General features: G+C 38.7%; 1 protein-coding gene across 4 annotated transcripts in view; it reads right to left on the reverse strand.

The window, feature by feature from the left end:
* Immp2l (inner mitochondrial membrane peptidase subunit 2) overlaps positions 1-23,010 on the reverse strand; it is an 872,509-nt gene that overhangs the window by 663,841 nt on the left and 185,658 nt on the right. The window contains exon 5 of one of the 4 annotated variants that reach the window (XM_045135525.1): positions 21,286-21,528. The exons of the other annotated variants lie outside the window; for them this stretch is intronic. Within the exon in view, the coding sequence (XP_044991460.1) occupies positions 21,504-21,528 (25 nt within the window). The 3' untranslated portion in view covers positions 21,286-21,503. Of the gene's footprint in view, positions 1-21,285; positions 21,529-23,010 lie in introns of those variants that run through there. 4 annotated transcript variants of the gene reach the window in all.

Below are 23,010 nucleotides of genomic sequence, written 5' to 3' on the forward strand. Positions count from 1 at the left end.
AAGGTATCATAGTTCTGGAGAGAAGTGACTGGAGTACTGAGTAACATCTCGATCACACCTTCCAAGGCTCAGGGTCTAATGCAGAAGAGGTGGTAGAAAGAATGTAAGAGCCAAAGGAAGGGTAGGACTCCCTACAATGTGCTCCCTCCAGACATAAAATGGCCTGGATATCCATGACCTCATAGCGCCTGATACTACCTACACAAGACCATCATAAGAGGAGGAAAAGACCATGACATCAAAATAAAAGAGAGACTGATTGAGATGGGGAGGGGATATGATGGAGAATGGAATTTCAAAGAAGAAAGGGGGGAGGGAGGGTACTACCATGGTACATTTTTTATAATCATGGAAAGTGTTAATAAAAATTGAGGCAAAAAAAGAAATAAAAAAATTTAAAAACCAATATATTTTTACCATTAAGTTATAAAATCTATTCATTACTGACAGACAAAGGGATTTGTGGGGCTGGGAGAATGCTAGGGATTAAGCTAGTATTTTACACTTGCAAAGCACCCTATTGAGCTATATCACCAGCCCACAACAACACATAAGGAGCTTTGTAATATCCAATGCTTTGATTGGAATATAAAATAGTACTTTATTGGAGGGTAAAATTACCAGTACCTATCAAAAATACAAATTTGCATAAAATCTTATTTCCACTAATCATCATCTATTCCAGAGACCACTCACAAATGATTACAAAGAAACCAATTCATGGACAGTTATTGGGATGCTACTTACAACAGTAGTAATTGGAAAGAGGATAATATTCATTATTAAGAAAATGGTTTAAAAGACAAACACATGGCAGAGAACAGAAGCTTATAAGCATGAATGTGAGCTACACAAAAACATGAACAGTTCTTAGATATTTGTCATGACTTTTTTTTGTTTGTTTTGGTTTTTGGTTTTTTGAGGTAGGGTCTCACTCTAGCCCAGGCTGGCCTGGAATTCACTATGTAGTCTCAGGATAGCTTTGAACTAATGGTGATCCTCCTACCTCTGCCTCCCAAGTGCTGGGATTAAAGGTGGGTACCACCACACCCAGCTCTGTCGTGACTTTTTTTAAAGGAGTGCAAAAGCCAGACATGGTAGCATACCCTTCTAATGCCAGCACAAAGGAGGCAGAAGTAGAGAGATCCTGGTGAATCGGAGGGTAGCCTGAGACTACAGAGCGAGTTCAAGGTTAGCCTGGGCTATAGATATACCCTACTCAAAAAAATACAGGAAAAAATTAAAAGGTGTGTAATAGTATGAGCTTCATTCTTCCTCAAACAAACTCATAAATATATGTAAATAAATAAGAATAAAGATCAGAAATGATACATACCAAATGAATAACAAAGTAGGAACTGTGACTGGTGCAGTTAATGTTTGAATTTTAATGTCAGGCATGGTTTCATGTTAGCTTGCATAATCTCATCATTGAGGGAGTATGCAGTAAGTATGGTGGTGTGTGCATGCAGTGTGGATGCACGAATGTATGCAGAAGCATACACCCATGCACAGGCTTGCAAAGAGCAGAGGAGGATGTCAGGAATCTTCTATCTCTCTTCCACCTTACTTCCCTGAAACAGAATCTTTCATTGAACATGGATCACGCCATTCTTCAGTTAGATGGGCTGACCAGGCCCCCAGCAATCCTGGCTGTGCTCTGACTAGTGCTGGAGTCACAGGCACACATAGCCACACCCTGTCTTTTACATGGATGCTGGGGGGCTGAACATACATCCTCATGCTTACACACTGAATACTCTTAGCCAATAGACCCTTTTCTAGCTTATCTTTAAAGTAACTGAATGATGAGCAAACAAAGATAAGTACTTTATAGGCACATCAGAATTTTATTCAATCTTAAAGAAGAATGAAGCTAGGCTGTATACAGAAAAATGGTTGCAACTGGAGATTATCATATTAGGCATATTAAGTCAGATGCAGAAAGAGAACTATTACACAATTTCTCTCATTTGTGGATCCTAGTTTTCTAAATAGACAAAAAAAATTATGTATGTGTGCATGTCATGTAAGTAGAAGAGAGACTAGAGGATTAAAAGGTGCTAAAGTGCAGAAGAGAAAGATAGGATGGGAGGAAAATGGGGGAAATTTGCTTAACTAACACATTTGTATGAAAATGTCTTTATGAAAGTCAATACCTTGTACAATTAATAAGTATTTGTAATGCTTCAATACTTTTAGCTATGGTGGCAAGTAACCTTTTTTCAAACCATTATTTATTCACACGTGCAATGCCCCAGGAGCTCCCCCGAAGCAAGGGTGTGTTTGCCTGCAGTAGCCAGAACAGAACATCAGGTGTGCTGCTCCATCACACTTCCACCTGTTTTTAAATTTGTTTTTATTAGATATGGGCATATTTAGTATGTAACAACACATGTTGGTACCATCGTTTCCCTCCTCCCTGCCCCTTTTCTAAAGAGACCTTCCTCACTGGGGATTCAGGTCAACCCCATGAGGATTGTGGGTCATGCATTATGGGGGCAGCAATCAGCTATAGGGGAGAGGCAATATATCTGTGTAAAATGTCCCAACTTGTGGCACTAATAATCTTTCCAGCCCCTCTTGCACAAAATCCCCTGAGCCATGCTGGGAGCATTTAAGTCTACTTCAGTGATGGACACTTGGGAGCCTCTGGATCTCTGGTTTGTTAGGTGTGGAGTATCCTCGCTGTCTATCTCCTTCACTCTTGTGCTGATATCAGATTCACTCAAAGAGCAGCATTCTTGCTGATTTCCCCAATTCTTCTGTGGTTTCAGCTGGGAGTGTGCTGGGTAATTTATCTAATCAGATCCAGTTCCCATCTGGAAAAGAGAAGCAGAATCTCTAACAGAGAGTGAAGTCACCACCAGTTAAATGGGATAGCCATTATTAATTTAGAGAGAATTTAAAGGGTATAGGCCCAAGATTAGTGGGAGCTTGACAGTGGAAAGCAGAAATGTTATCTGGATATGATTCTGATGTGTTTCCCAGTTCCAGATATGATTTCCTTTCCATTGAGCTGATCTGTTAGCTAACCCAAGAGCAGTTGGTTACCCACCATGGCTGTGTGCCACTATTGCATTTGTGTGAGCATCACATTGGCTGTTTGCTTCTGACTTAATTAGACTTTGAGTTACTTGGACAGATGTTGGCTACTTTCCCCAAGTAGCTCATGTAGAGCCTTCTAGCACTAGATGGTCTAATTGTCTGGGGACTGGCTCTCTTCTGGATTCCAACCAGGTCTCTCCATGGTCCGGGAAGACAGCATATGGTGTCTTTAGCAGTAGGGTCATAGCATTAACCTCTGGTGGGTAATCAAGTGATCTGACAGAAGTCTGTCTTATTTGTTTTGGGAGATCTAGTAGGTCTCTCAGATCAACAGCTCATTGCTTCCATCTGTTTTTATTTGGGCCAGAACCTTACTAATCCCAGAGCTTACTGGTTTTACATGAGCTCCAAGACTGGGGCTAGAGAGATGCATGGCCATACCCAGATATTTATGAGGGCTCTAGGGATTAAACATCAATGGCCTCTAGGGCTGCCTTAGGGCCTCATGTTCATTTTCACAGAATGTGTTCTTAATTACTGGGCCATCTCTCCACCCTTTACTTATATTTTGATCTATGTTTAATTTTTAGAGAGGATTCTTCAACACTATTTTGCCATTCAAAAATTTTCTGTAACAGGAAATTTTCTGGAGTTTATCTTGCCTATTGTGGTGATTCCATTACAATGATGTTTTGCAACTTCAAAACTTCTAATTACTTTTTTATATCTATATATCCAAAATTGATTCTATGTTTTATATAATTACTGTTCTTTTTCAAAGAAATTTATTTCCTCACTCAGCACCATGAAATTCAAGAATACCTGTTTTAATCATACCTTCCCATTAAATTAACTTTACCATCAAGCGCACAGGGGCAGACTCAACAGCTGAGGGCAAGGATGAGATAAGCACAGCAGAGCCATAGGGTGATGGGAGTGACATATGCAAGCTCTCCATGATTAAATGACAGAAGCAATCTGTGGCAAGAAATCTTTCTTTAATACATCCCTTTTTGTCATGACTGTAAGTATTTTAAAAGGAATGTAAGTCTAGAGTTCAACCATATATCCCTCCCTTGTCATTCTATCTACAATAAATTGTTATGCATAAAAGGACACCAGGTATTATGACTTCAATTATATTATAAATTAATGGGTACTGGGATGATGGCTCAACAGTTAGTGGTGCTTGCATGCAAGCTTACTGTCTCAAGTTCATCTCCCCAGAATCTACATCAACCTGACTGCAAAGTGACACATGTGTCTATAATCCCAATGCATGTATGTCAAAGGGAGGTGGAACCTGGAGAATCCCAAAGCCAACTAACTGCCTGCAATGGTGGAATCAAACACCAAGGAAGACGCTGTCTCAAGCAGGGAGGAAGGAGAGGATAAATATTCTGAGGTTATCCTCAGACTTGTACATGTACAAGGTTGCACATGCCCATCTGTACACATGTGCACACATCATATACATCCACAAACAGTGCACACAGATTTGGTTTAAAACTTGAATGGATAGGGCTAGAGAGATGGTTCTAAGTTAAGCACTTGCCTGAAAAGCCTAATGAACCCGGTTTGATTCCCCAGTACGCACATAGAGCCAAATGTATAGGGCAACACATGCATCTAGAGTTTGGTTATAGCAGCTAGAAGCCCTGCAGCATCCATTCTCTGTGTCTGTCTCTATCTGCCTCCTTCTCTCTCTCTGTCTCTGTCTCTCTCAAATAAATATATATTGTTTGAAAATATTGAGTATATATAGCATTAATGAAATAATCATTTATAATAAATGTGCTTAGAAGTAAGGTAAATGACAGATAACCTAAAGTTTAGTAACTCAGATCTTACAACATTCGTGAATGAAAGAAAAATCTTTACTTATGACCACTCACCTAAGCACTATAGTTACTTATTCAGGTTACAACTTTGCTATTCTTTGAAGTGTTATTATTCTTGTTTAATTAACAAAGAAATCCAGGTTTGAAATACTATTCATCTATTAATGATAATGAACCAGCAATATGGTGTGTGTGTGTGTGTGTGTGTGTGTGTGTGTGTGTGTGTACACACATACATACATACATGAAAGACTTATAGTTGACAATAAGCCTTTTCCAAAATAAATTCAGTCAATGTGACTATTTGCCTTGAAGTCTCAACAATATTGTCCCAGAGGTCAATGACTCCTATTTGGTTTTTTGTTGCTGTTTATTTCTTTCTCTCTCTCTCTCTTGATCTCACTATACTACAGGTGAGTTCCTCTGGATTTTATTTGTATCAATGATTCTTCCTTCAAACTACATTACTGAAAAACACTTACCACAAAGGAAATTGCTAACAAAATCATTATCTACCTCAGTACAAACTAATGTTATTACCTTCAGGAAACAAAAGCAACTGGATTATATAATAAAAATATGAGTTTAAAAGGTCACTGGATGTCAGATTGTATCAATTTACAGAAGTCTCCTGAGACACTCGTCACCAGAAATTATAATGCTTAGAACACCAAGTTCAATGCCATGATTCAGCAGATCTCTCTCCCCAGTTCACTTAAAACCAACCATGCATCTCTGGAGAGCAGGATAGTTATTCTCTATCTGAAATGCCTCCTTCATATCAGGAAGAAGAGAAAAGCCAGGGGTCCACCAAATCTCCTCATTAAAGCAAGAGGCCTTTCTTTATTAAACACATGTAATCCCCTACAAGATTATATAAAAATACATCTGGATATAGCTCTAGCAGAGGCCAGCTTAGTCCTACAAGCTCGTCTTACAGATACAGAGCCTACAAAACAGTCACCTGAAGGTTTTGGCCAAACAATGCTGCAGAACCAGCAATGGGAAGAAAAGGTTTCAATACTGCTCTCGACTACGCAGACGGTAACCAGTACAACTAAGTGAAACAAAGACATGAACAAGAATAATATTTTCATTATCTCATGTGCACATGCTACTAAAAACATTTTCTTTTAGACACACACTTACATACTAAACAATCTTTGGCAAAACCTGAATCAGTAGTTTTCTACAAGACATTAAAGTACTTTCCAAACACTATACTAATGGGACTGGAAGTAAAGTAACATTCAAAAGCCCTCTCAAATCAGGATATCTGTGGTGGTGGTTTTTTTGTTGTTGTTGTTTTTTTTGTTTTTTTTTCTTTTTAATGGAGACACCTGACTATATTCCAAAGAAGTAAACTGAGCTTTTAGGTTCTTATGATTCTCAAAAGGAACCAATCCTATGTATGTAGATCACTAGAATACAGAAACCGACATTTAGTTGTATTAGATATAACCATTAAAGCTCTAATAAATGCAATAAAGTGAAAGAAAGACTACAAGATGCCCAAACTTTGCAAATTTCAAGAGTAAAATTGCTTCAGTACACAAAGAATAAAACTGATCATTATTATGAGGCAACAAATGCACCTATAATGATTTAATACACTTGTTGAATAAGAAATGTTTCATTATGTTACAGATTTATTTGTACTATAAGATAATCACTGCAAGATAATAAACTTACCCACCAAACTTTTTCCTATCAAAAAAAGCAAAATGTAAAAAGTAATAAAAGTAATAAAACAAAACTAATAAAAAAAAGTATATGATGGCAGGAAAAGAAGCCATTGTGAATTATAGTGTATATACTGCTTGGTATGTGACCATGCATACCTATATCCATACCTTGCTTGGTATATGGCAGTATATATTTATACAATGTGAACCATGGTGTGTGTTGTACATGAGAGTGCATATACATACAATATGAACCAAGATTCCTATGGTGTGAGGCAGTACATATCCATACAATGTGAACTACGGTGTGTACAGTATAGGATAGTGCATGTCCATACAGTGTGAACTATACGACAGTGAATATTCATACAAATCCCACCTTTCTCACTTTCTCTTGGATGCTCAATTATTTTTCCTCTCTACCACCCCTCTGGAGGGCAGGCTAGGATCAATGCCAAGCAGGGATAAAAACCACCCTCGTTGTCTCTCCCAATGTGTAGAGGTCAGGGAATCATGTTATAACAGGAATAAGCTTATCAGAGCTGTTGTTCCTATCTGTGAGGGGAGGTTGAGTTCCAACACTGACAGTCCATGACTTTAAGTCACCTAACTTCATTCTGTGGTGTATTACTTTCTACATCCTTGTGGGTCAAAAGACCACCAAAGACCCTGCTGTGTTTGTGTTTCAAAGACAAAGTAACTATATCTTATTTAGATTTACATTTAAATATTTTCAACCCATATGTTCAGTATGTCTTCAAAACACATCACTAATGTTCACTATATTTTAAGGTATGTAATATAATACTTTAGAAACTATTTAGCTATGTCTCCTACAGTGAGACAGACAGACCCTGGATCCCATAATTCCATGGCCAGGTACAGCTCAAGAAGAATTCATGCAAGTACAGGAAAGTTAAAGTATTATTCTTAATATCAGAAAACTAGAGGCAATCCATATATCCATCAACAATACAGTAGAAACGTAAATTGTGAACTGGCTTTAGAAAGAAACAATACATAGCAAATGACACTGAGCAGCTGCTCCACACAGCAGGAATAAACCTACCTGCATAATGGTGAGTGAAAGAAGCCAGACACAAAAGAGCATTCACTACGTAATTCAATTTATACACATTTCAAAAACAGACAAAACCAATCTACTGAGACAAGAATCATCTGGGAATAATGGCAGGAAGAGAACACGAAGGGGGCAATGCTTCTTGTCTTGATCCAAGTGATGATTACACGCAGTATCCGTTCGGAAAAGTTTACCAAGCTGTATGCTTCAGACATGTTACTACCTGCACACTAAGCTTCAGTTTAGCATTTTCTCCTAAAACATGAATTTATTAATTTTTCTATTTCTTTCTGGGGAATGAATTTTGCATAGCAATATTCACAATTGGGGATGACATTCTAAGTACTTGTGTGATTTCTAACATGTTTTAACCTCTCAGTGACAATTTTGGTATTCAACAAATCTCACATACAAGTCTAGTAACTTTATAAAATATTAAAATTTAATGTCCAAGTTGATGCACAGTAACACAAAAAGACATTCAGTCATTTTTACTCAAAAAGCATTTTTTTTTTCAAGGTAGGGTCTCATTTTAGCTCAGGCTGACCTGGAATTCATTATGTAGTCTCAGGGTGTCCTTGAACTCATGGTGAAACTCCTACCTCTGCCTCCTGAGTGCTAGGATTAAAGGTGTGCGCCAGCTCAAAAAGTAAATATTTATTGTGAGTCTACTATGTGTAGAATATTGTCCTAGACACATGTTACTTATAATATATAAAATATGCAACATATGAATAAAAATATTAAAAAATAAATAATATAAAGTTTCATGTTTATATATAAAAATAGACCAAAAAAGCTTTCAATTAAGTCCAGTACAACTGAAAACATGAGCATACAGAAAGGAGACTATCTTGAAATAGTTATGCCATTATGCTCAGAAGAAAAACTAAGGGTTCACACTGCCACACAAACCTTCATAAATAATTTTTGATAAAATATGAAATATTTAAGCATACCTTGAAACCACTGGGGACACAACTGTAACTAAAAAAGCAGGCTTCTCAAACAATAAGATTAGTACAATATTAAATAAAGAAGTGTAGGTAACCAAAACAATTTGAAGTATTATAAGAGAGATTTGATGTTGAATTGTGGAACTGAAACATTTGGGAGTAGATGGGATATGACTTATAGGATTTTGTCAGAACTTAATTCTATGAACAGATTTTGGTAATACAGAATTTTGAACTGTACTAAAATACTGTATTTTTATTATTTATTGATTTCAAATATACACAATAAAAAAACAGTCATATATACTCAAACTAAAAATAAAATTCACATTTGAATTTTAGTGATTTAAAACACTAGTATAATTATGTATAAATATAACATAAAATTTTATATTCTTTTCCACTGGGCATTTTGTGCATAATTATTTTAAATATGCGAATTTTGAGTGTTTCTAGCTATGTCACAATTTTTATCTGCAAATATTCATTTCTTTCAAACAGAACAAGGTATGGATTATTTTAGAGTTACATGATTTGGCCTCAATGTATCTTAACATAAAACCTGTCCAAAACCAAGTAAACTAAAAAACAACAACAACAAAACTAAACTCAATTTGCCAAAACGCTTTAAATAATGGAACAGAATAGCAATGAGTCTGGCTGAGGCCTCGTTTATACCATTCCCTCAGCTTTCAAATTGCACCTCATGTGATAAGCCCAACCCATCTGAAAACTTGCAAATCCATACACCAAACATTTATTTATAGAATATCCTCAACTGAGTGTCTGTATACATTTCTAATCTACTATATTTTCTATGTTATAAATAAGAGGGTCTGTCTGAAATGGTAAGTATACCCAGTCTTATCCTTCCTAAACTTTATAAATTGTTCCCTATACCACAGGACTTTGTCCAGTTTCCTTAAAATGACTCCTGACAACACACACTGCTCCCCCTCTACAACTTTCTCTATTTTCTCTTTAACTCTTAACTGCACAGACCAAACTCCTAGTACTCTAAACTCCTTGCATTCCTCTTTCCAGCTCTTCCTAGACCTTTTCTTCCTCTCTAATTTTCCTTCAACCTTCAAAACTCAGCTAAGGCAAGGTCTTGATTAGAAACACTCTCCTACGTCACGCATGCTCAGGGCCCTGCTCTACAAACACTGGACACTTGGTTACACTGTTGTGGTGGTTTGACTCAGGTGTCCCCATAAACTTAGGTGTTCTGAATGCCAGGTTCCCAACTGATAGAGATTTGGGAATTAATGCCTCCTGGAGGCAATGTATTGTTGGGGATGGGCTTATGGGTGTTATAGCCAGCTTCCCCTTGCTAGTGTTTGGCATACTCTCCTGTTGCTATTGTCTACCTTATGTTGGCCAGGGAGTGATGGCCATCCTCTGCTCATGCAATAGTTTTCCTCTGTCATCAAGGAGCTTCCCCTGAGTCTGTAAGTCAAAATAAACCCTTTCTTCCCACAAGCTATACTTAGTCAGATTATTTCTGCCAACAATGAGAACCTGAATGCAACAGTAATGTTGTTACCGAGAGCAGCATTGTTGCTAGAAACATGATTGTGTGGCTTTGATCTTTTGGAGCTGATTTTCAAGAGGAATGTGGAAGGAATTGAAAGCTTGACCTAAGAAATGCCCTGCAGTGCAAGACAGCTTGATGGACTATTCTGGTCAGAGATGCAAGGCCTGAATGTAGTAATCACTATGGACTGTGAGGTTTGCCTTGTGAGGGTGATAAAAAGCTTTCCCTGAACTGTGCTAGAAGCAGTTTATATGAGAGGCTTGCTATTATGGCTATGTTCTGAGAAGTTGTGCAGGGTTGCATTGTAAAGAAATGGACGGGTGTGAGAAGAGGAACATGGCACAGAGGGAAAAAAATGAAATCTTTGGGTGAAGCTGCTGCCCATTTAGTCACAATTGAGATATTAAAACCATTGAGATTGGGACATAAAACAGAATGACAAAATAATTTCAACAAGGGAAATTTTACAGTGTAGCTTCTTCTAAGTTCTTCACTGTTACTGAGAATACCTGTGGCTGGGTATCTATAAGGCTTATTTGGCTTACAGTTTGGAAAATGGAAGACCAAGTAGCAGCCAACTAGGTACCAAAAAATGACCCTGCCTACATCTCATTAAGGTGACAGCATCATAATGGTAGGAGGAGAAAGATCACATCACAAGACACGAAGAGAGAGTACAATTCAGTGGTTTGGCTCACTCTTGTAACAATTTGTTCTCTCAAGAACAAATTCAGGATCCAGTGGCCTGAGGAACCTCCTGATAAACGCCACCTCTTAAGGGCCTCACCTCCCGTCACATTGCCACACTATGAACCAAGATTCCCAACAGGTCACATAGTCAGTCCTCACTAACCAAGCAGTAAACCAATGATGGTTTATATTTATTTCCTCTCCCTTGCCTTCTACCTCCAATACAATAGAAAAGTCTATCTAGGCATTTCAATCTACTAATTTCTGTTTTTTCTTTCTCCACAGTAATACGCTTTCTCTCCTAGATTTTTAGGTATGCTATATCTTATTTTTGCCCCCGTCACATCAGTTTTAACACAGTCGTCAGATTCCAGATGTCATTTTACTATAATTCTACTTATATTCTCTCAGAATCTTACTACCGTCCTATTAATGATCTAGTCACTACCATACCAACCTCTCCAAGCTCACCCACTTCTACCGTGTGCTTGTGAAGCGCCAGGCACACTGGCCTCATTCCAGATCTTGCAACACAGAGCCAGTCACTGCCTCGGGGCTGTTCACTCTGCCAGCACACTCCTGCCAAGATACTCTCTTTGCTCCCTTCAGGTTCCAAGTAATAGCTTGAGAGGCTTTTCCTGAGCACCTATCTAAAATGGACCTTTTTATTAGTTACCTTTCTTGTTGCTGTGACAGAACACCTGACAAAAATCAAGAAGGAAAGATCTCAGTTCATAGTAAGGGCAGTGCAGTGTTCATGGCAGAAGGAGCTTAAAGCAGTTGGGAAAATTCAGCCCCATCAAGAAGCACAACAATGAATGCCGGTGCTCACCCAGTTCTCTCCTTTTTGATGTAGAGTCCAGGACTCTAGCCCATGGGATGGGGCCACCCACAGGTAGGGCAGGTCCCACAAGACTAAGGACTGCTCTCATCTAGATAATCCCTCACAGGCATACAGACAGGCTCATTTCCTAGGAGCATTTAGGTCCTGTCAAGCTTACAATGAATATGAGCCATCACAAACTGTATTACTGTTCCTCTCTGACCTCAGACTGATCTCTCCTCATGCTCTTCAGTGTAATCAAGCTGCACTAAGAAACCTAGCATGGCAAATGGACTAAAAGTCATCAAGAGAGGAAGGAGAAAACAGAAAAGGAGTACTTAGGTAAAACATTACTCTGGCTCAATTATAATTTCCTTGTTTTCCTAAATTTCACCTTCAGTAGCCTGACACAGACAGAGTAGTAAGTGCTTATCGTTCATATATAGGTCATCCTATGATGAGTCAACACTTGATATAACTAAGCTTATAAAAATGGACAACTGTTACCTTAGGAAAGACAAATCAGAACAAAAAGAGAGTAAAATACTTGAGAATCTTGTTAAGTGAGAACAAGTCTGCAGAGTATGAAATAACACCCCAAAGTACCAGAAACCACATTTGTTATCCATCGGTCCATCTATCTATAACTTTAGAAGAGAAAGTGAGGCAAAACATTTGGTTCCCAGAAATCCAGGAACTCAACTCAGTGCTGTAACCGAAGTAAAATTGATCAGTACAGAGGAAGTAGTAAGGGTAAATTTTGATTATTTCACATACGGGTTTTCCTAGATTCTTTTCCTAAGCTAAAATACTAAGCATGAAAACTAGAAATTTCATATAGGATCATACAGAATGCTGTGTACATTTCTAAATTTTTAAAAAATATTTCTATGCATTTTTATTTAAGGAGAGAGAGAGAGAGAGAATGCACCAGGACCTCCAGCTGCTGCAATGAACTCCAGATATTTGTGCTGCTTCGTGCATTTGGCTTTACATGGGGACTAGGGGGAAAAAAACCTGGGCCATTAGGCTTTGCAAGCAAGTAACCTTCATCTCTGAGATCTCTGTATACATTTGAAGAGTTATCAGTTCATTTGTAACTCCTCAGAAGGCTTCACATCAATAAATGTGTATTATTACTAATTTAAGGCAAAAATGGTGAGTAGATGGACTTTTCTAGCATGTTAATTCCATTGTGCTTTATTGGAAACTGCACCACACTAAAGTTCCTTTTATGTTGGTCACCTGAGGCACAATTTGCTACCCGCCACTCAGCAAGAACAGCTGTTTGCAATAAGCTCTGTGTTGCAGACAATATATTGTCTCCTGGGGTTTACAGGATGTTCGTTCCTAAAGGCCAGATTTAACACTTTAGGGAAATATAAAAGACAGCAAGCAAATACAGAAGAGCAATAATGCATGGTATTTGATTATTGCAGAATGTAACATTCTACAGGAACCCGTTTCCACAGAAACTGTGATCTGTAAGATACCCAGGTGGAATATGCTTGAAAACAACATGCTGTGCAAAACTTGAGTGGACTTGAAGCACACCAGAGGTGCAGATCACTGCAGAGATTAGCTGAAGCTCCAGCAAGTGCTTCGCAAGTTGTAACGCTGTATTCAGAACACTAAAGCACCATCCGACAGGCACCAGGTCTCCACTGAAATGCCTACCAACTGCACTGCACAGCTCAGTTACAAGGCTCCCTACACTGGGTGAAGATTTACTTAGCTCATCTACACCCATTAGCCCACGTTCTCCAGAACCAACAGGACACAGCAAATGCGCCTTCCACATTCCCCACAGCCAGGATGTCCTCTCAGGCCTCTTTTCTTCTCTTCACATTAAGTATCTGCAGCATATTTGGCTATACTGTCTACTGTAAGAGATAATTTTCTGTCATTTCAATTACTTACCTACTCTCTTGATGCTATAAAAAGGAGTATCCAATCTTCTGACCCAGCAACATGATGTCATCAAATGGGTTGCACTATATTTATAGCCATGCCGGCTGCATGTGGCCCATGAGCCACAGGTCAGTTGCTCTACAGACAGTGCTCCACCTCACAAGTATACTCAAAAACAAGCTCAGTAATCTAAATGAGCTAACCCCTAAAGTAAGTTATTAGCATGGCTTATTCCATTTACTCCAAATAAGGAAAAATTACAATCGCCACCTACCAACTTAGATTCTGAGGATTACAGAAATAGAAACACATATGGAGGAAATATTGCTAGTGAGAAGGTCAGGAATTGAACCCATACTGCCTCCAAAGCATGTGCTGTAACGTCTGTCCTAGATGATTTCAGGAGAAATATGGCCAGTACAAAGGAAAGAGTAGGTAAGCAAGGCTACCAAACATCTGTTACATCTAAATCCTTTATTTAATACAATCCAACTGTCTATGCGATCAACATTCAGACTGTATTTCTCAAGTAACTGCAAACATAGGCTCAAAGAATACAAGGCTGAGAACAAATGCTATAGTGGTAAGTATGAACTTAAGACTTATGAGGCAATGTATTTTAAGTGGTAAAATTATACTTAGACAAGGTAATTTTTTAAATTTATTTTTATTTTTAATTATTTATTTGAAAGTGACAGACAGAGAGAAAGAGGCAGATAGAGAGAATGGGCGCGCCAGGGCTTCTGGCCACTGCAAACGAACTCCAGATGCATGTGCCCCTTTGTGCATCTGGCTAATGCAGGTCCTGGGGAAACAAGCCTCAAACCAGGGTCCTTAGGCTTCACAGGCAAATGCTTAACCACTAAGCCATCTCTCCAGCCCAGACAAGGTAATTTTTAAAGGCCTCACTAAAAGTCGATGTGGCTAAACAAGATGGCCACCCTGGAGAGAGAGGGGCAGTCTGCTTCTGACAACAGCAAAAGGTCTGGCTAGATTAGTGGTGAGGGGACAGAGCAGTGTGAATACAAGGGATATTTAGAATGCAGAGTGATATATTACACATGGGGACAGTGCAGGCTTGTAAGCTGTAGTATGGTGGAATGTAGTTGTTATTTTTCTAAGTCAGACATGAACAAACGTCTATTCACCTCAGATAAGGTACTGACAACGCAGTAAGGAAGGGTTCCACCAAAGCCTAGCTTGAAGAACCAATGACTTGGCTGGGATTACATAAACAGGAACGTGTAACAGAAGACTTCCTTACAGAAGCATGAGTGACCCAAAAATTCCATCCAACAGTCCCAACTTGGCATGAGTGACTACCTCCCAAAAGCTGCACAGATGGCATCCTTCCTTCAGCTAACCTTCTACCTCCCACATACTCTAGCAGCTCCTCAGACCATGTGCAGCTGAAAGGTGGGGAACACAAGAGGAAGTGATTGGCTAGAATCTCAGGAGAGGGTCTTCTGAGCGCACATAATCACAAATTATTACACCAGTGGTTTAGATAATGGCTCTACCACACTTCCGGTTATAGGTTCCAGCTCCACTAGTTTAGTGTGTGTGAATGAAGACACAATTCAGTTTCTGCAAACATAAAACACACAAGCGCAGGCAAACTCATCAACATACGGTAGAATGAATCAATATAAGAGAAACAGAAAAATCACTGTCTCATACAAAATACTCACTTGTTTTAGCCATGAAAATGAGAAAAAAGAAAGAAAAACTAATCTGAGAATGACTGCAAGGTTTCCCTGCTTGGAAGACTCAAGAAGCCCTGAAAGGGAATACACATAGAAAAGCAGGTTGAACAGCAAGATATGAGGAGAGGTTTAAAGAGATGTTCATGTGTCCAGATGCTGATTCCTGCTGCATCATAGCTACTGAGAGACAGACCTTTAAGAGGGTGACCTTTAAGACAGTGAGGACTGCTCTCACTGATGCACTAACATCACTACCAAGAGAGGCTTGGCTCAAGGGAAGGCTACTTCCAGAAGGCCTTAACTTCCTCTTCTGCTTGCTCTCCAATGGTAGCTGGCTTGTGCCCTTGAGCTGTTCACATTCTTTCCATTCCTCCATCTTCTCCCCCTCCCTCTCCCTTTTTCTCCTTCTACAACAAGATGAGGCAGCAGGAAGACCTTCATCACATGCCAGTCCCATCATATTGGGCTTTCCAGCTTCTATATCTCTAAGAAGAAAATTTCTTCTCTTTATAAACTACCCAGGCTCCAGAATTGTTGCAGCAACACAAAAGAGTCAAGGAGTATGGAAGAGCCACCAGGAAAGCCTAGCTTTTAAAAGGAGATAAGCACTGAAGTCACTGGGCAGATGCCCGAGTCAGAGAATGAGAACAACTTCTTGTGAATGAGTACACAAGCACAACTAGAAGTAGGAAGAAAATCATGAATGCAAGGAGGGCTGACAGTTTTTAAAAGTGATAAAAAGAATTTCTTTGGCAAAATTAGTCAGTATGTGTCAAAGTCAGAAACTAAACCTATATTTATCTCCAAATCCTATGTCCTAACCTCTGCACTAGATGACCTTAGGGGAAAGCTTGCCTGAACTGAGGAGAAAATAGAGGCTGTCTCAAGACCATGACAAGCAGAGAAACGGTCCAAAATGCAGCAAGATAAACCTCATGCACAAACAAGGAAGGAACAATTTTCCTCCTACAGAGATAGACAAGAGTCAAGGATGGGTGCACAGGTAGGTAAGTTGAAGAAACTGACAAAACATCTCCCCAGGATTTGTATACTATTAACCCAAGACCAACTGCAAACAAGCAGTAGAGGAAGGTTGAAGAGTAAAGAGGACCTGAGATAAAAGCAAAGATAATTCGGTAATATTGAGGGGGTAAAGGAATCACAGAGAAAAGACATACTGCAATTAATGTCTACTCACATTCAAGGCCCCATTTGATTGTTTTCACATGTGTTATTTCGCCCACCTTTCTTCTCTCTTAAATAAATTTTTTCACCCTTAATGTAACTCTTGTTTTTAAAATCTCATTTTAGTCTGGTGTGGTGACGCATGCCTTTAATCCCATCATTCAGGTGACAGAGGTAAGAGAATCACTGTGAGTTCAAGGCCAGCCTGGGAATAAAGAGTGAGTTCCAGGTCAGCCTGGCATAGACCCTACCTCAAAAAAAAAAAAAAAAAAAAAATCTTATTGATTGCTGACTCAATTGGGAAAAGCATTTGCTGTACAACCATTAGGGCCTGAGTTTGATCTAAAGTACAGAATAAATTACACACTTACACCAGACTTAATAGCAAAAGGAAAAAATATATGTCTCGAGGCAATAGCAACAATTAATATGGAGTAAATCCAAGAAAGAAGATATAGCTTAGAAAAAGAAATCTTTAAATTTTATGAAAATAAAAAATAAGTTTCAAAAAATTCAAAAGACCATTCATTTAACAAACATTAAAACTTAAGGGTTGGAGGAATGAATTAGCAGTTAAGGCATTTGCCTCCAAAGCCAAAGGACCCAGGTTCTATTCCTCAGGACCCATGTTAGCCAGATGCACAAGGGGGCACACATGTCTGGAGTTCATTTGCAGAGGCTGGAAGCCATGGAGTGCCCATATTCCCTACCTTCCTCTCTCTCCCCCTCTTTCTCTGTCAAATAAAGAAAATAAAAAATAAATTAAAAAAATAAAACTTGAACCTCAACAGAATAAACAAAATTGTATAGCTATTAGAAGAAAATAAATGAGAATAAAGATAAAGAAATAGGTGTTGAAAGGAGACTATTTTGGAAGCATACTAATAACTTAATTCTCAAATATTTTTATTGGCATCAATGGTGGTGCTATCTTACTCTAATCATACTGGCTTTTATAAAACATAAATAACAATGGTTGCCTCTGAAAGGTAAAATTAATGATTTTCTTTAGTTCTCATAGTTTCTACTGTGAACATGATGCTTAAAATTAAAAATAAAATGAATTTTTGAAACTTAAACCTATATAGAAAACATAGTAATACCAATGTGGGAAATTAGATGTGAAAATTAATAATTTGTAAAATGTAAATCTTTAATCAGTGATATTATGTAAATTAAAGTTGTATAACTCATAAAAATCTTTTGAATGTAACATTAAGCACTGCTACATTACTTATATAACATACTATTATCTGCTTAATTAGCAAATTTATATTTTGCTATATTTTCTTAATTTCTTATAAGGTTCTTTACTTTTAAATTCAAAAATTATTATTCAGAGAAATTATGAAGCTCTGGGTTCACTAAACACAAAAACAAAATTTTGTTTTGTTTTGTTTTGTTTTGTTTTGTTTGTTTTGTTTTGTTTTTTCAAGGTAGGGTCTCACTGTAGCCCAGGATGACCTGGAATTCACTATAGAGTCTCAGGGTGGCCTCGAACTCACAGCAATCCTCCTACCTCTGCCTCCCGAGTGCTGGGATTAGTTGAAGGCATGTGCCACCATGCCCATCCAAAAACAAAATTTTAAAATTTCATTAAAAAAAAAAAAAACAGGCTGGAGAGATGGCTTAGCGGTTAAGCGCTTGCCTGTGAAGCCTAAGGACCCCGGTTCGAGGCTCGATTCCCCAGGACCCACGTTAGCCAGATGCACAAGGGGGCGCACGCGTCTGGAGTTCGTTTGCAGTGGCTGGAAGCCCTGGCGCGCCCATTCTCTCTCTCTCTATCTGCCTCTTTCTCTCTCTGTCACTCTCAAGTAAATAAATAAAAATGAACAAAAAAATTAAAAAAAAAAAAACAGTCGGGTGTGGCAATGCATGCCTTTAACTCCAGCACTCAGGATGCCAAGGTAGGAGGATCTCTGTGAGTTCCAGGCCAACCTGACACTACATAGTGAATTCCAGGTGAACCAGGCCTAAACTGAGAACCTACCTCAGAAAACCAAAAAAAAAAAAAAAAAGGAAAAGCAGGGGCTAAAAATATGGTTTAGCCTGAGCTAGAGTGAGACCCTACCTCGAAAAAAGAGAGAGAGAGAGAGAGAGAGAGAGAGAGAGAGAGAATAGATTAATGGGACTGGAAAGGCCTAAATGAGGTCAGGGGAAATGATTGAGTAAAGGAAAGGTAGGGGAAGGCTAATCAAAATCTAAGAGGGTATGAATAAGTCATATGGAAACCTACGTTTGTACAATGGTGCACTGAGAAGCCATAGACTGTTTCTACAAAATTTTTTCAGTGCCAGGGATGGGATACCTTCTACTGAGTTGTTGGTGAGGGAGGTCCCCAAGGCCCCCAAAACATTACAGGCCATTGCCGAGGCTCTTGGTTTTCCACCAGGAATAGATGGTAAGACCCTATTGCTGAAGATTCCACATACTTGGGCTACAAGGTCACTGATAAATCATACAGAAACTTAACAGAAAACCTCCTCCATATAGACCAACTGACAGAAATCTGGAGAAAGCTACACTGTATGCAGTTTCATGTGGGGGGAGGGAAATCACCAGTAGAGATACTCAGCAGTGGATACTGCAAGCCTTAAATTTGGCCAGCCAGGCCAAATGAGCCAAAAGGTGCAATAGTGGCACGTCTGTTATGGGGGAAAATAACTATTCTCTAATTGGACCAGAAGCCTGCTCCATGGCAGAGAATACATGCCTGATACTGAAAATCTATGATGTGGGGAGTCATGAGCCCTAGGGGTATAATGTCTGCTGATTTCTGTCTAAATGTATATACTATGCTGACCAAACTGCCTGGTGAGTACTTTTCTTAATGTTCATACCCAAGTATTAATGCTACTTACACTTTGGGTTAGAGAAGCTTCTCTTTTCAGATGGTGGTGACATTGGGTTGACTCAAAAGTCACCATAGTGCTGAGATGAAGTGACAGAGGCATGCTTAGCATGGAAATACCTCTTTTACTCCTTCCAAGGCTCACGGTCCACTTCAGAAGAAATGGTGGCAAAAAAAAATGGTAAGAGCCAAAGGAAGGGTAGGATTGCTTACAATGTAATCTTCCAGACACAAAATGGCCTGAATATCTATGACCTCACAGTACCTGACACTATCTACACAGGACCACCATAATAGGAAGAAAAGATAATGACATCAAAATAAAGGGAGTGATTGAGAGGGGAGGGGGTATGATGGAGAGTGGAGCTGCAAAAGGAAAGTGAGTGGGGGAAGGAATTACCATGGCTTATTGCCTATGATTATGGAAGCTGTCAAAAAAAATCAAAGAAAAATATCTTTGGGTTATTTTTGGAGGGGGTGGGTGATAGGGTCTCACTCTAGTCCAGGCTGACCTGGAATTCACTGTGTTGTCTCAGGATGGTCTTGAACTCATGGCTATCCAACTACTTCTGCCTCCCAAGTGCTAGGATTAATGGCATACACCACCACACCGGGCATCAAAGAAAAATATTTTTTAAAAAGAAAAATAACAAAAAACATGAGAAAAGAAAAAAAGTCTTTCATAATTATATTTCTTTCCAACTTGAGGATTTAAGAGTCATCTATGCCTCTGGGCATGCCTGTGAAGGATAATGTAGGTTAGGTTAGCCTCCAGCATTGTGCACAGAATAGTCTTGATTAGATTAACTGAAGTGGAAAGATCCTTCTTAATTGTGGGAGACACCATTTCATGGACCAGGCTTCTGGACTATATAAAAAGGCTAGAGATGGGGTTTGAAAAATCACTTAGCAGTTAAGGCACCTGCCTACAAAGCCTAGCAATTCATGTTTGATTCCCCAGTACCCATATAAAGCCAGATGCACAAAGTGGTGCATGTATCTGGAGCGTGTTTGCAGTGGCTGGAAGTCCTAGCATGCCCAGTCTTTCTGCCTATATTTCTCCTTGCAAATAAATAAATATAAATAAATCTTTAAAAAGAGAGAGATGCCAGGCGTGGTGGCACATGCCTTTAATCCCAGCACTCGGGAGGCAGAGGTAGAACTGCTGTGAGTTCGAGGCCACCCTGAGACTCCATAGTGAATTCCAGGTCAGCCTGGGCTAGAGTAAGACCCTACCTCAAAAAAAAAAAAAAAAAAAAAAAAAAAAAAAAAAGAGAGAGAGAGAGACAGAGGGAGCACTCCCTGTGCATGGGCATTCATCCTTCCCTGCTTCCTGATTAGGGGTGCAATGTAACCAAACTTGCTACAAGCTCCTGCTGCCTTAACACTATAACCTTGAACTGTAAATCCAAATAACTCCTTCTTTCCTTAAAATGATTTTTGTCAGGTGTTTTGTCCTAGCAATGAGAAAGATAATATATATTACTTCTATCACACATAACAAAAATACTGGAATATTTCTCATATTAACCTTTTGAATTTTTACCTGTATGTTAAATCTATTTTCACTTTCCTTCTGAGGAATGAACCAAATATATTCAAAGCTATTTTTAAATATTTTATTTATTTGCAAGCAGAGAGGGAAGGAGAATGAATATGAGTGCACCAGGGCCTCCAAACACTGAAAATGAACAACAGATGCATGCATCACTTTGTTCACATGGCTTTATGTGGGAAAGTATTTATTTTTATCAATATATTATTTCATAAAAAGTAAACTGCCATATATATAACACTAAAACTATACACTGACTAAAACAAAACCAGTTTAAAGAGGTTACAATGAGACAGGGTAGTGTGATGGATAATCTTTATTGTCAACTTGACAAGAGTCACAGTCCAAGGAAACAAACATGTGGATATGACTGAGAGAGATTTTTTTAGACTGGGGGAGTTGAGGTGGGAAGACTCACCTTGACTGTGAATGGTACCATCCTATACTCTGGGTTCTGGGACTGACTAAAAATGAGACGAAAGCTGATCACCAGCACTCATCATTCACTGTTCTCTTCTTCCTAACTTCAGACGCAATGTGATCAGCTACTTCAGGCTCCTGCCACCAGGCCTTCCATGACATCGTGAACTGTTCCCTTGAACCATGAGCTGAAATAAATCCTTCTTCTCTTAACTTACTTCTTGTCCAGTATTTTGTCACTTTAACAAGGAAAATAACCAGTAAAAGTAATAAATTGATTTATTCAATGTGTTCAAGTATACTTCATTTGATATAAAATCATAAATGTCTTATCAGTAAAGAATTCAAAATTTTGAAGAGAATTATTTAATAAATATTATTTATGAGAAAATTAGTTAACTTCTAAATTCATTAGAACAAAACTGTGGTATAAAACTATAAACAGCATGGTCTGGTGGTACATGCCTGTAATCTCAGCACTCAGGAGGTATATATAGGAGGATCACTGTGAGTTCAATGCCAACCTGGGACTACAGAGTAAGTTCCAGATTAGCCTGGGCTAAAATAAGACCATACCTTCAAATAATACTATATATGTATACACACATACATACAGGAAAAATAGACATGCCTATACATATTTTACTTGGAAAAATAGAAAAGTATATATGTAAAAACAAGTAGAATATCATTAACTAGTATAGACAGATGGCTTAATGGTTATGGTGCTTGCTGTGAAGCCTAAGGACTCACATACAATTCCCCAATATCCACATAAGCCAGATGCACAAAGTGGTACATGTATCTGCAGTTCATTTGTAGTAGCTAGAGACTCTGGAGCACCCATTTTCTCCTCCTCCCTTTCTCTCTCTTTCTCTCTCTTTCTCTCTCTCTGTCTCTCTCTGTGTGTCTGTCTGTCTGTCTCTGTCTGTCTGTCTGTCTGTCTCTCTCTCTCTCACACACACACAAATATATAAATAAATAAATATTTTTTTAAAAAAAATAACTTCTTAAACTGTTACATTTTTTGCCAAGGGAATAAACCCAAGCCAGTTCAAGAAGATGGTCCAGGGCTGGAGAGATGGCTTAGCGGTTAAGCGCTTTCCTATGAAGCCTAAGAACCCAGGTTCAAGGCTCGATTCCCCAGGTCCCACATTAGCCAGATGCACAAGGGGGCGTACACGTCTGGAGTCCGTTTGCAGTGGCTGGAGGCCCTGGCGCGCCCATTCTCTCTCTCTCTATCTGCCTCTTTCTCTGTCTGTCACTTTCAAATAAATTAAAAAAAAAAATTAAAAAAAAAGAAGATGGTCCACAGAATGGTTTGCTATGTTATTTAAAAGATGGTTTTGACTGAATATACACAACTGTGTCTTTCTATTCAAACTGTCAAGATATAAAATACATTTAAAATCTTTTTTTAAATACCATGCAGCAATGATCCCTTAGAGGCAGTAACTTTAGATGGTGCTCAAACAATGAATTTTTTCCAACAATAACAATTTTCTTTAAATTCATTTACAAAACCTCACTACACAGCATGAGGCATAATTTCCTGGTAAGCAACTATAAAGTAGATTTAACTATCCTCAAATGGCTATGAAATTAAGTCAGCCATATCAGATTCAGATGACCATAAATGCAGTTACAAACATGCTCATTTACATAGCCCCTAACCATGTCTCACTGCCACATTAAAATCTTAAAGACATCCCCTCACTGGC

This window comes from Jaculus jaculus, chromosome 16, assembly GCF_020740685.1.
Source record: "Jaculus jaculus isolate mJacJac1 chromosome 16, mJacJac1.mat.Y.cur, whole genome shotgun sequence".
Lineage (NCBI taxonomy): Eukaryota > Metazoa > Chordata > Mammalia > Rodentia > Dipodidae > Jaculus > Jaculus jaculus.